General features: G+C 35.8%; 2 protein-coding genes across 51 annotated transcripts in view; one reads left to right on the top strand and one right to left on the bottom strand.

The window, feature by feature from the left end:
- The window catches only part of adgrl2a (adhesion G protein-coupled receptor L2a), a 272313-nt gene that overhangs the window by 50343 nt on the left and 207370 nt on the right, over positions 1–14600 (bottom strand). For 28 of the 50 annotated variants that reach the window (XM_087273202.1, XM_087273199.1, XM_087273205.1 and 25 more), the window contains exons 7-10: positions 14088–14191; positions 13408–13593; positions 2678–2861; positions 309–431 (exon numbers count right to left, since the gene is read on the bottom strand). In XM_087273202.1, the coding sequence (XP_087129328.1) occupies positions 309–431; positions 2678–2861; positions 13408–13593; positions 14088–14191 (597 nt within the window). Of the gene's footprint in view, positions 1–308; positions 432–2677; positions 2862–5563; positions 5603–13407; positions 13594–14087; positions 14192–14600 lie in introns of all 50 variants that reach the window. The other 22 variants (XM_087273229.1, XM_087273228.1, XM_087273230.1 and 19 more) reach the window with 1 other exon arrangement.
- Positions 1–14600, top strand: part of LOC147841653 (uncharacterized) — a 202134-nt gene that overhangs the window by 64138 nt on the left and 123396 nt on the right. The window lies entirely within an intron of this gene.

Raw genomic sequence — 14600 nt, 5'->3', positions numbered from 1 at the left:
AATCATCTTATGCTTGATTTGCTGCTGAATTATCCCTAAACAGTACAATCCCACACACATATACATCCCCCAAAAGTTTTTAACTTCAGCACCAAGTGACCAAGCAACAGACCCAGATGTGTTTGTGCAAAACAACATATGCTGAGCATTATGTTCACATCAATGTTCAGACTTTTCCTTGACCATGAGATCAGTTCTATCTCCATAGTGACCGGCACAATCTTATATGTTCTTACTCTCAATGGATTTGATGCTAATGCGGTACAATGACTTTACATGAGTGCGTTTGTGAGTGGGTTGGAGCGTACCATTACGACTGTTGAGTTTCACCGTATTGGAAGACAATTGGATAGAAATACCACCCCTGCCACTCTGGGGAAACCTGAAATCTTGAACCTGCCCATCTGTGCTCAGCACGTAAACATCCAGAACTGCGGAGAGAAATCAGATGTTTCACGTTGTTAGTTCACCAAGCAGAAAGACGAGACGGAATAAGGGGGGGGGGGGATTCGCTGAGAATGAATTACGGTTTATTTGCATGCACTATCTGCGTCGTTTGATTCACTAAAGGAATTATGCAAATCGGTCAGCGGTGAAAACACACCCACAAAATCTGTGCTCGACACAATTTGCATAACGCTGAAAATTCGAAGCACTAGGTTGGAGTTTGCTAGTGGTTCAATTGTCTTACATTACACTCTTCTCTGCTTTATCTGATGAATAAGTTCTAACGTGATCAACAAACACAGTTTCACCAGTAACTTCATTTTCTAAATACAGAACAATGTGCAATGAGTATAATTTACATAGAAAAACAGGTGTATTTGCATTCAAAATAGTCAAAATAGGGTGCAGAGTAAGTCATATAATGAAATAAATGAATTAACTTAACACTATTTGGACTTTTTAGTAAGAACAGAAAAGGCTTTTTTGCCTTTACTTCATTTTTAAAAGGTCCTGCAGTGTGGTAAATGAATGGAGCAGGAAGATTCCATGTCGAGTCCCAATTAATATGAGGTCGTAAAAACTGCATGCACAACAGTACTGGAGGAATTGGGTAAGTGCTGTTTAAAATAGTGTAGGATGGTACCTAAAATGTTACACTGCAGGTTATGTCAATACCCAAATGGACAGAGCAGCCAGAAAGTATTCATAGCTCTTCACTTTTCCCACATTTTTTTATGTTACTGCCTTGTTCCAAAATTTAATTCATTTATTTCCTCAAAATTCAACACACAACACCCCATAATGACAATGTAAAAAAAAAGATTATTTTGAAATTGTTGCAAATTCATAAAAATAAAAAAACACCTTAAAAAAATCACATGTAAATAAGTATTACCAGCCTTTGCCGTGAAGTTCTAATATGATTTCAGGTACATTCTGTTTCTACTGATCATTCTTGAGATGTTTCAGCAGCTTAATTTGAGTTCACCTTTGGTAAATTCAGTTAGTTGGACATGATTTGAAAAGGCATACACCTGGCTACATGAGGTCCCAGGGTTGACAGTGCATGGCAAAGCACAAACCAAGCATGAGGACAAAGGAATTGTCTGTAGACCTCTGAGACAGGAGGTTACAGAAAAATGTCTGCTGCTCTGAAAGTTCCAATGAGCACAGTGGCCTCCATCATCCTTAAGTGGAAGATGTTTGGAACCACCAGGACTCTTCCTAGAGCTAGCCGGCCATCTAAGCTGAGTGATCGGGGGAGAAGGGCTTTAGTCAGTGAGGTGATTAATAATTCGATGGTCACTCAGTCTGTGCTCCAGCGTTCTTCTGTGGAGAGAGGAGAACCTCACAGAAGGTCAACCATCTGTGCAGCAATCCACCAATCAGGCCTGTATGGTAGAGTGGCCAGACAGAAGACACTCCTCGCCTGGAATTTTCCAAGAGGCATCTGAAGGACTCTCAGACCGTAAGAAACTAAATTCTCTGGTCTGATGAGACTAAAATTGAACTCTTTGGAGTGAATGCCAGGCGATACGATTGGAGAAAACCAGGCACCGCTCATCACCAGTCCAATACAATTCATTTATTGAAGCATGGTGGTGGCAGCATGATGCTGTGGGGATGTTTTTTAGCAGTAGGAACTGGAAGACTTGTCAGGATAGAGGGAAAGATGAATGCAGCAATGTACAGAGAGATCCTAAATGAAAACCTGCCTCAGAGTGCTCTTGACCTCAGACTGGGGCGACGGTTCATCTTCAACCAGGACGATGACCCAAAGCACAGCACCAAAATATCAATGGAGTGGCTTCACAACAACAAGTGAATGTCCTTCAGTGGCCCAGCTAGAGCCCAGACCTAAATCCTATTGAGCAAAGGCTGTGAATATGTATGTACATGTGATTTATCAGGTTTTTTATTTTTAATAAATTTGCAACAATTGAATTGAGAATTGTCATTATGGGGTATTGTGTGTAGACTTTTGAGAAAATAAATGAATTTAATCCATTTTGGAATAAGGCTGTAACATAAACAATATGGAAAAAGTGAAGAGCTATGGATACTTTCCAGATGCGCTGTATTTCTATGCCATCTATCTTTTATTTTAGATGCTATTGCAATACAATTTCCCAGCTAAAGCAGGTTTAAAAAGTCAAAGTGATCAGCTGCGGAATAAGCTACAGTATATATGTTGTCAGTTCTATTAGTTCTGTGCATTGCTCGTACTCACTTATATTACTGGCTGGTACTTTCACAATGGCTGGTTCCATTAAATTGTCAGCAAGGACAAAGGCTCCTTCCTCCAGGGTGTCCAGTAACATGGTTGCGGCGTGCGTCTGCTCCGTGGTATTCATATCTCGCCACGATTTCAGAGCCTCCGGTCTGAGGAGGTTGTCGACTGTATCCACGATAGCCTGCAGCCCAATGAGACGCTTGTGTCAGCACTAACCACTGTAGTAAGGTCAAATGTCAAAGCCTTGACTTTATCAGCAGCTGTCTGCCCGTGCCCGAATGAAAGCAAACATGCACACTTTGTTTTAGGTCGTTATCAGGTGACACACATAAAAAAAAACAAGGCTGCAGAAATGAGCCTGACATGCTCTGTTAGTCTGAAGAGTGCAGTATTGAATGTCAAAGGCTCTTCAAGTACATAAACAGACACATGTGAGGTAAAGAAAGACAGCTGTTTGTGATGCCTTATAAATGCAAATGTCCATTAGGATAAAGACAGCATTGTTGGGTCATCAGATCTGAAGGCACAGATGACTCTTTTCAAATATCCCCCATTTGATTCTGTCTTGAAAATATGCTTCCTTATATACAAGTCTGATGTTTGCAATATATGCAAAGTACATGTACAAAATACAAGTTAACATTTCAATTTCACATATATGAAATACACACTCACCGGCCACTTCATTAGGTACACCTTACTAGTAGCGGGTTGGAACCCATTTTGCTTTTAGAATTGCTTTAATCCTTTGTGGCATAGATTTAACAATGTACTGAAAATATTCCTCAGAGATTATGGTCCATGATAGCATCATGCAGTTGCTGCAGATTTGTTAGCTGCACATCCATGATGCGAATCTCTTGATCCACCACATCCCAAAGGTGCTCTATTAGATTGAGATCTGGTGACTGTGAAGGCCATATGAGTGCAGTGAACTCATTGTCATGTTCAAGAAACCAGTTTCATGATGTGCTTTATTACATGGCACGTTATCTTTCTGGAAGTAGCCATCAGAAGATGGGTACACTGTGGTCATAAAGAGATGGACATGGTCAGCAACAATACTCAGGTAGGCTGTGGCGTTGAAACGATGCTCAATTGTTACCAATGGGCCCAAAGAGTGCGAAGAAAAATCCCCCAAAAGGGAGGATGGCAGGATGGATCCATGCTTTCATGTTGTTGATGCCAAATTTAGACCCTTACATCTGAATGTCACAGCAGAAATCGAGACTAATCAGACCAGGCAATGTTATTCCAATCTTCTATTGTCCAATTTTTGTGAGTCTGAGCAAATTGTAGTCTCAGTGTCCTGTCCTTGTGGTCTTCTGCTAATGTAGCCCATCCGCCACAAGGTTCCATGTCTTGTATGTTCAGAAATGCTCTTCTGCATACCTCGGTTGTTATAGTTGTATCAGCTAGAACCTGCCTGGCCATTTTCCTCTGACATCAACAAGATAATTGCGCACACAGAACTGCCACTCACTGCATATTTTCTCTTTGTCGAACCATTCTCTGTAAACTCTAGAAATGGTTGTGCGTGAAAATCCCACTAGCCCGTCTGGCACCAACAAGCTTGTCACGTTTAAATTAACTTAAATCACCTTTCTTCCTCCATTCTGCTCGGTTTGAACTGCAGCAGATCATCTTGACCATGTCTACATGCCTAAATGCACTGATTTGCAGCTATGTGATTGGCGGATTACAAATTTGCGTTAACAAGCAGTTGGACAGGTGTACCTAATAAAGTGGCCGGTGAGTGTATATTTTATATATGCAAAACATTTTGCTTTCATATGTATTTCCTCAATTACTGGAACTGCAAATGTATACATATATGATCAAATATATTAGCTTTAATTTTATATGTGTTCATATACTGTGCGTCTATATATGTAAAATTCAAATATAAAATATGTCATATGTAATTTGCATATACTTCCATGAATCAGATTTCTACATAGTTCACAAAGATGAAATGAATAACATCTAAACGCTGTTAGAGAATCTCCAAAATTCAGTACTTAAGCAGGATTGTTGAAAATGTTAAATGGCATTATTTTGGATCGACTTTGACTGGTAATAATTAAACAGCTTCCTCAAATGTTTGATTAAATTACACCAAAACATTTTACATTACACACTTGCAGTCTCATGCTATTCAGTCAGAGCTGCAGCACACACACAAACACCTCCAGACTAAAATATTGACTCATGTCGCCTACTTAGATAATTATTGTTCGTCCAATTGGTTTTCCAGCTCTGACTCATATGATAATAAACTACATTTTACAGCTGTAATATTCCACGTTTTATATGTGATATCCTTGATGCTGAATCATTTTTCTTCTCTACACCCAATTAAAAACAATAATAAAAAGATGATACATGCAGCTTCACAGTCAGGAGTTTCACAATCACTGATTTGCGTTTCCAAAACAGAGTTATGCATTTAGTCATACTTTATTGTTAGTTTCTTTGGTCTAAAATCTTTCGACAGCTCAGAAATTGGCATCTACCCTTGTACAACCAAAAAAGATCAATTTAAGCGCAACAACAACAACACATGCATCGCCAACCTGCAAATCGAGCAACAAATATTAACACATGACTTTAACAAGAAAGAAACTGAAAAAAAATACATATAAATAAATATAAAGACCACCAACAAACACATAAAAGGTGTGAATTGGGCATAAAAATTGCAGCCACATAATTTCCAATCCACTGAAATATCGAACCTCCAGAAATGAGGACACTGGCGGAGTGAAATGCTTTGGCGACAGTGAGAATGAAGGGAGACAGGACCATGCTGAGGATAAAGAGCAGGGAAAAAAAGATGTGGAAGTACAGAAACAAGACCATAGTAGCGTAGCACAGATATACCTTCATATATGCCCTGCACGTCCTTTCTCGCTTTTGAAGCTTTTTTTTTTTATTTGAGAGAGGACACACACAAGAACAAAAACAGACCAAAGAAACACAGTTAGAAAGGCTGATGATGTACTAATGACTTCTCCAATCCAAAAGAAGTTCAGAAACAGAGTTAAGCAGTTGGATCTGCTTTGATGAAATCACGTGACCAATGGATGTTTGGGTGTATAGCCAAAAATAAAAAGATAAAACAAAAAAATCCACAAGCGCTTTTAAATTAAGTTCAAAATAAAATCAATAACTTATTAACTATCTGTAACATGCAAAATATGCACACAAAGATCAGGGTTGGGGATTGAAATTTACACCCAGCAAACATTTTAGTGTTTAATAGATGTCTAATAGACATCTAAATGTAGACAGCTTGCTAAAACAAGGCTAAACTTGGGCTGTCGGTGAAAATCTAACAGAATAGCCCAAAACTAGACCAGTCGTCAAATAAACAGATTAGACAGACTTTGTGTAGTCTTTTATTTCTGGTTATTTGATGACTACTCTAGTTTTGGACTATTCTAAGATGTCTATTAGATTTTCACTGACAGCCCTAATTTAGCCTTGTTTTAGCCAAGCTGTCTACGTTTAGAAGCTTGTTAGACATCTTTTAAAAACAAAAAAAGTGTTTGCTGGGTATTTACATTTAGTCATTTAGCAGAGACTTTTATCCAAGGTGAGTTGGAAGCATGAATTTACCGAAGGGGGTCGAGTTTGGATAAGGTTGTAGGATAGTAAAGGAAAGGTTAATAACAGTGGTTAAGGAAGGGATTTTGGACAGGAAATTGGATACTGTTTTGAGGCTAAAGGTTGGGATCCAAGTTAGATGAAACAGTTTAGGGTCAGAAAAAATGTTTAAGGTCAGAGATTGGGGATCATAGTTAAAAGAAAAGCAAAAAAAAAAAAAAATTATATATATATGCAAGGGCAGCAAGGTGGCACAGTGGGTAGCACAATCACCTTACAGCAAGAAAGTTGCTGGTTCGAGCCCTGAGTCATTTGGCATTTCTATATGGAGGTTACATGTTCTCCCCATGTTGACATGGGTCTCCTCCGGGTGCTCTGGTTTCCCAAGTCCAAACACATCTGGTATAGGTGAATTGGGTAAGCTGAATTTTCCGTAGTGTATGTGTGAATGAGTGTGTATAGATGTTTCCCAGTGATGGGTTGCAGCTGGAAGGGCATTCACTGTGTAAAACATATGCTGGATAAGTTGGCGGTTCATTCCACTGTGGCAACGTCAGATTAATAAAGGGGCTAAGTTGAAAAGAAAACGAATAGAAGGACGCATATTTGTGACACATCCCAGCAGGCACTGGACGTCAACATGACGTCAGATTGACACTGTACTCTGTGGAACGTTGCATTTGTTTGGAACTGAAAATTTGGTTGATGCAGAATACAATGTGAGGTCGATGTCAATGTCCAACACGGGACAGACTTTGCATTTTGGTTACTTTACAATGCAACCTAAAAACAACCAAATATACAATGATGTTACAGCTTGACGTTGTGTGGACATTACTAATATGATGTCTATCAGAGGTTGTATTTTGGTAATAAATAACTGTCAGTTTTTAAGGTCAATACGACATTGGTGTAAGGGTGCTTTCACACTTATACTGGAACCTGGATTGCTTCCCCAGTTTGTTTGGCATATGTGAATTTAGCAAATGCACTTGGACCTGCAGCAAAACAATCAGTCCGAGATCGCCTGAATGAGGTAGTCTCAGCTCGATTGAAAGAAACTCTGGAGCGAATCGATTGTAGTGAGAAAGGAATACGATCCTAACCAGGCTATATAACAGTGTATTATGGAAATGTAATAGGCACATATACAGTTATATGAAGAGAGAATTATAAGTAGGGTGGGATGTCGTTCCTACCAGTAAATGTGCATTTCAAGTCAAGTTATCTTTTAACGAGAGCTGTTTATCCGATAGGAAAATTGACAGAATGACATTCTTAGTTTATCTGCTACTTCTCTCTATAAAGTAAAGCTTATATTGCATAAGCCAAATGCTATGTATGAGAAAGTCTTACCTCTGATTTATATTTGGTGACAATGTCTGTGGGTGTCACCATTCAAAATGAAAGTGCAGCTTTTCGCTTATAATGTCTCATTGCTCATTGCCATAAATTAAAATATGGACACATGACAAACCATGAAACTCTGACCAATGTGAGGAGAGTTTACTCGCACGTGACTTGTCTTAGCTCTTTTAGGGGTGCTTTCAAACCTGTGAGTCGATTCAGTTGTTCCGAAATAGGGATTAAAATTGTTACATTGTTGCTCTTTGTTCTTGGTGCGGTTCGTTTTCACACTGCAAAGTTTCTAAATGGAACAAAAGAGCTAAAACAAGTCGCGTGTAAGTAAACTCTCCTCACATTGGTCAGAGTTTTGGTGTTTGAGAGTGTAGATTGACGTGTCTGAAGAGCGAGGAGGGATGCGGTGGGGAGGGGTGAGAAGGGTGTGCGACGCATTTGAGGACCGGGAGAGAGACGTGCGATTTCCGGGAGATTATCACTTATTTGCGGGCATCCTGGAGTCTCTGTGCATTTGTAGGAGACTACTGAAACTTCCGGGAGACTTGGAATGTCTGGAATGACCTCCGGCCCTACTCATAATACTCTCTTCATATAGGCATATACCTATACATATTCAGAAAACAATGTGATATAACCGGGCTCGGATCGTATCGCTTTCTCACTACAATCGATCCGCTCCAGAGTACATTTCCATCGAGCCGAGACCACCTTATTCAAGCCATCTCGGAGCGATTGATTTGGTGCGGATTAGAGTGCGATTGGTGGTTTCACATATGCCAAACGAACCGCGCTAACTGGGCAAACGAGATAGCTTCCGAAACAAAAGTCAAGGTGTAAAAGCACGCTTAGTTCATTTAGAAACTTTGCCGTGTGAAAGTGAACCGCACCAAGAACAAAATTAAACATTGTAATAATTTTAATCCCTGTTTCGGAACAAAAGAATCAATTCACAGGTGTGAAAGCACCCTGAGATGGTTTCGATGTTGCATTTTGGTTACTTTCCAACGCAAGCTAAATACAACAAAATATTAACGTCATTTCACGTGATTATTGGACATCAAAATGACATTGTCCTTAGATGCTGGCGACCTAAATCTAACCTAATATTAACATCTAATGATGTTGTGTGTCTGCTGGGATAGGACTGATATTAGGACTGATTGGGGTTGAGAGTTAAATGCTGAACTGAGAGGTTGGGTTTTGGTCAGATAGGATTAGAGTGGGAGTAAAGACGAAGTGAGGGTTAATGTAAATATCTAGTTAGGTAACTAGGAGCTGGGTTAGGGATTGTGGTTGGGAGTTTATACTAGGAGATGAAGTGGATTTGGGATTAGGATTAAGAGTTGGGATTAGGGGGTTGAGTGAAACTAATGTTTGCGTTTAGAGATTCATAAGTATTAAAACATGCCCTGCTCGTGTAAATCATATTGGTAAATGCCCACATGCTTTCCATGACACAAATGGCACTACTGCTATAGGATTGAGGCATCTATATTATTTGAAAAACGCCTCTATTCTGGTAACCTGCAACTGCAATATGATTTAAAAGAAAATTTGACTTCTAGTCAGAACTGCCTTTGCTACAGCCATTAGAGTTTACAGATGTACATTAGATTTCACCCATTTTGTGGTTTTAATTAGAGACAACAAGGCATACAGAGCACACAATGGCACTGTATTGGTTTCTGTCTTTGTGCTAAAATGTATTGAGGTTCATTTAAACATTAAATATGCCCGCAAAGTAAACTTGGAAAGAAAATTTTACCCATAAATGACATTTCTGTCTGTTTTTTGACTCACTCTCATATGTTCCAACTCATAACACTTACTCTGTGTACAACTTTACTCCTTATTCTGTGTCTATCAATTGAAAAGGCATTCAACCAAAACATTCAAGCTTCAAAACATTTAGCAAGTCAATTTAAACAAATACATAAAACCAACGGATGATGAATACATTATATGATGAACGGCCTTTACTCTCAAGCAAAAATTGATCAACATACACATATAGATATTTGTTAAATACTTAAATTTAGATACATAATTTCATATATATATATATATATATATATATATATATATATATATATATATATATATATATATATATATATATATATATATATATATGTTTCTAAATTTAAGTATTTAACAAATTTATATATATTTATGTATGTTGATATGTATGTTGAGGATGATTAGCCAAGTTATTGTATAACGATGGTTTGTTCTGTACCATCAGAAAAAAAAAATCGCTTAAAAGGGGTAATAATTTTGTCCTTAAAAAAATTGATAACTGTTTTTATTCTAGCCAAAATAAAACAAATAAGAATCTCTCTAGAAGAATCAATATTATCAGACATACATTGAAAATTTCCTTGCTCTCTTAAACGTCATTTGGGAAATATTTAAAAAATAAAAAAAATTCAAAGGGGGCTAATAATAATAATAATAATAATAATAATAATAATAATAATAATAATAATAATAAATATATATATATATATATATATATATATATATATATATATATATATATATATATATATATATATATATATATATATATATATATATATATATATATATATACCATATATATCATGTATCATATTTCATGTGCTCTATTTTTGTGTGCTGACTGATGCTTACATGTTAATAAAGTCAAATCTGTTTGTCATATAAAGTATGTCATGTCTTTTTGGAATTACATTTATGTGTTCATGCCTTTTTTGAATCTTGAAGTTTTAGTTTGACTTTTAATGGAATGACAACTATTTTGTTGATACATAATAAATAAATTAATTAATTAAATAAATTAAATAATAAATAAATAAATAAATAAACAAGCAAACAAACAAACAAATAAACAAACAAACAAACAAACAAACAAATAAATAAATAAATTAATAAGATGTATTTTAAAACTAGAAGGAGTTCTCGAGGAAACAGTGATACAATGTTCAATTTGGTTGAACTGTGTCAATTAATGCTGAATCCCTTTAGGTGAATTTACTTATGTATATAAGCTCAGTAGCCTTGGAACATGCTGAATAGAGCCATACATCTTTAAAAGCGCAGGCTTGATGAATGCATGCCCCCAAGATTTCTACTGTTAAAAGTAAATGTTACATAAATCTCGGCTAAGTACAAAGCTGTCTTACATATGTATTTTAAATGCAGAGCACATGTTTTATATAATACCCTTTAATAATTTTTGCAAACCGATATCTGGCTATGTTCATTTCTTTGTGACCTATTTACAAAAAATTACTGTGGCTGCATCCTAATTTGCATACTTGTAGAATGTACTGAAATATGCATCATTCTGGTATTATGGAAGCACAAGTGTGCATTAAACCAGTATGGTAATATTGAGGAATAACATGTTACAAAATTGTGTCATTGTGTTTTTACCTTTGTCATGTATTTATATTGTTGCTTCTTAAAGAAACAGCTCACCCAAAAATGAAAATTCTGTCATCTTTTACCCACATTTGAGTTGTCTTTTACTGTTAACACAAATATAAAATATTAAGAAAAATGTTGGAAACCTGTACCCATTGACTTCAATACACTGTAAGAAATAAACGTTATTTTACAGGTAATTGTCTGTACTGTTTTTCCAGTTTTTTTTTCTCTATACAGTAAAATACCTGTTGTTCTACAGATATTTTTGTAATAAAAAAATTCTAACATTACATTTAAAGTTATTGCTTGTATTTTGATATTACATTTTTTGTTGTTGTTTTTTTAAAGGGAATTTTCTGCATTTTCAGAGAGTAACACGTAATGTTATGTTAATTCATCCCTGTAAAAATAGGGAAACACAATTTAAGATAGTAATCATATGAAGATTAAAGTGAGGTTAATCATGTCAAAATATAGCCCATGTTTGTAGGCTGCATACAATGCATGCACTGTAAACTATAAAATGTTTATTTTACAACTCTTAGTTACACACACATATATATATATATATATATATATATATATATATATATATATATATATATATATATATACATATATATATATATATATATATATATATTTTTTTTTTTTTTTTTTTTTCAGGGTTCAACTTTACTATACTATGTTAACGAACTACAACTCCCAGCATGCACCTCGGACACAGTGGTTCCTTATTCTCAATGATTATACATTATACATTGCGCTGCAGTTTCTCTTGCCGTGTTTGACTCTTTGCTTTGCTTTGTTACTTTGTTTGCCGCCTTTATGCTTGGGATTATCTGTATACACCTGTTTGTTCCTGTTTCAACCTTTAATTGTGAGACAATTCTCTTAATAAACTGCTATTTGATTCTCGACTTTGTTGTGCAGGCGTCCTCACATGACACTAACCTTATTTTTGGTTGTTAATTGATGAGTAAATGTGTTATTTGTAAAAAAAAAAAAAAAAAAAAAAAGTAAAAAATAAATAAAGAAAAATAAAAGAAAATAAATAAAAGAACTAAACAATTTGATATATAACTATTTAGTAGTTTTTGAAGCAAATTGTTTTGGATTTTAACCTACACATCTGAAAAAATATTTGTTAATATGGTTTATAGTTATATTTACAGTGTTTTTTATGTCAACAGCAATTTCTTGTATTTATTTAATCATTCTTTAATAGATTTTTTCTGTCTTAAATGTATGTTAAAAATGTAAAATTTTATGGAATATTTTGAGAATTTGTGCATAATTAAATTAATTAATCTGTACAATAACATTAATTAGTCTGTAAACTTACAGTAACAGTCATTATAATCACATTAATTTGTATAATTACAATAATAAATTATATATCTACAGTAATAATTTGTAAAATGACAGCAATAATCTGTATAATTGCAGTAATAATTAGTAAAATTACAGTAATTACCTGTATCATTACAGATATATTATGTAAAATGACCGTAATTACCTTCATCGTTACAATTATAATCCGTAAAATGGCAGTAATTACCTGTATCATTACAATTATAATCTGTAAAATGACAGTAATTACCAGTATCATTACAATTATAATCTGTAAAATGACAGTAATTACCTATATCATTACAGTGATAATCTGTAAAATGACAGCAATAACTTGTTATTATGGAGCGAGAAATTACTGTTACAGATTATCAAAAAAAAATATTCTGAGTTTTGTTTTGTTATTCGTTTTTTTCACAGTTTAAATGCAAATTATAAACGGTAATAAATAAATAAATTTAATGAATTTTGGAACAAAGTATGTTCTGTATTTTTACAGTTTTTGCTTGTAATGCTGTGAAATTGTTAATTTCTAAAATGTAATGGAATATCTCAGTCTTTTGACCGTTTTTTTTAAAGATTTTTTTTTAAACAGCATAATATTTGTTTTTCCTGCTATGGCTGTTAGTTGTTTTAGGTTTCCTAGATTCATCAAAATATCTTCTTTTGTGATCAACAGAATAAAGAAACTCATGGGAGAATTTTAATTTTTTGGGTGAACTATCCCTTTAAAAACTGCAAGCAGCAGAATTACACACCAGACAAATCCATGCCCCTGATGGTGATGGCGATTTCATTGTCTTGTGATTTGGGATATCAAACATATAGCACCAGAATTGACTTTAATCTCTCAAAGCAAGATGGGGAGTGACAATGAGTTTGATGCTGTTAAACAGTCAAGTGTCCTTTAAGCAAAGTACCGCTGAACGGTACCAAGGCATGCTGCTGCTTATTAAAAAACCATGTTCGGAATGAAATCCTGTTACTACCTTATTGAAGCTGCGGCCGGTGGAGTCTTTCTCGCTGGGTCGCAGTTCCTGTAACTGAGCATCTAGGATATCCACCAGCTGCTCCATGAGCCTCATGGTAGAGCTAATGTCACCAGCAAAGATGGCTCCTTTGGTATGTTTGGCCAGCTCGTTCGCCAGGTTGGCTGCGTTTTCCCCACTTCGGATCTGAGAGATTACACAAATTAACCTCACAGCATGGCTCTGAAAAATATCATTTTGTATCTACGAGGCTCCTGACTCCCATTATGACATCATCGTGCTGAGTCAGCAACAGCCCCCGCGAGCAATTACAGCTATCATTAGAAACTGGTAACACTTTGTAATAGCATTCGAAAACGCTTCCTGGATTTCAGTGGATGAAGCGTTAATGCTTCTTTAGTTCGTTTTTGTGGGTGTTCTATAAGAAGATCCGTGTCCCAATGTGCACATCAGTTCTATTTACAAGAAGCATCGAATATTAACAAAAACACACATGCTGATAACAGCACCAGATCGGTCTGTATTGTCGGACTCTTAATGGATGTTTGAAGGCTATGTGTCTTCATCTTAGCAAGTGATCCAGAAAGAATCAGTTTTAAAATATGACACTGGAGAGTAACTTATTTTTATGATATTATGCTCTAAAAATGGCCACATGTTAACAATCGGGAACTACAAACCTTTTGTGCGACTTGATTTACCCAGTGGGATGTACAGTTGCTCAGATCTGGCCCTTTTGGGTTCCAGGTCCCAGTGGAGAGAACACAGAGGTAGGAGGCAGTGCCTGAGAAATATAACCATCATTATTATTAGTCACATCAGTACTTGTAGTCCTTTGTAAGTAAGTAATGCTAAATAAAATGCTAATGTTTAGTTTTTTGTGATTTAAAGGGCACCTATTTTACACCAGTTTCAAGATATAAGATGCGTATTTTGTCTCCAGAATGTGTCTGTAAAATCAGCTTATTTATTATACCTTTCAGAATATTGGAGTTTTCTGCTTTAAACACAATGTAGCTGTTTTTGTTGCCTGTGCCTTTAATGCAAATGAACTAGTTCTCCCCGCCCACCATTTCGATGTGCCTGTTCAAGTGTGCCTCTGGTTGCATCAGATAAGCAGCACAGTGACCGCCATGAAGGAAGCAGATCTCACGCAAGAACTTTCCCAATGATTATTTGATGTATTTGTTGTG

This window comes from Danio rerio, chromosome 11 (assembly GCF_052040795.2).
Source record: "Danio rerio strain M-AB ecotype USA chromosome 11, GRCz13ab, whole genome shotgun sequence".
In the NCBI taxonomy this organism is placed as follows: Eukaryota; Metazoa; Chordata; class Actinopteri; order Cypriniformes; family Danionidae; genus Danio; species Danio rerio.
The sequence above is the reverse complement of the archived record's forward strand: the minus strand, read 5'-3'. Positions and strand labels throughout refer to the sequence as shown.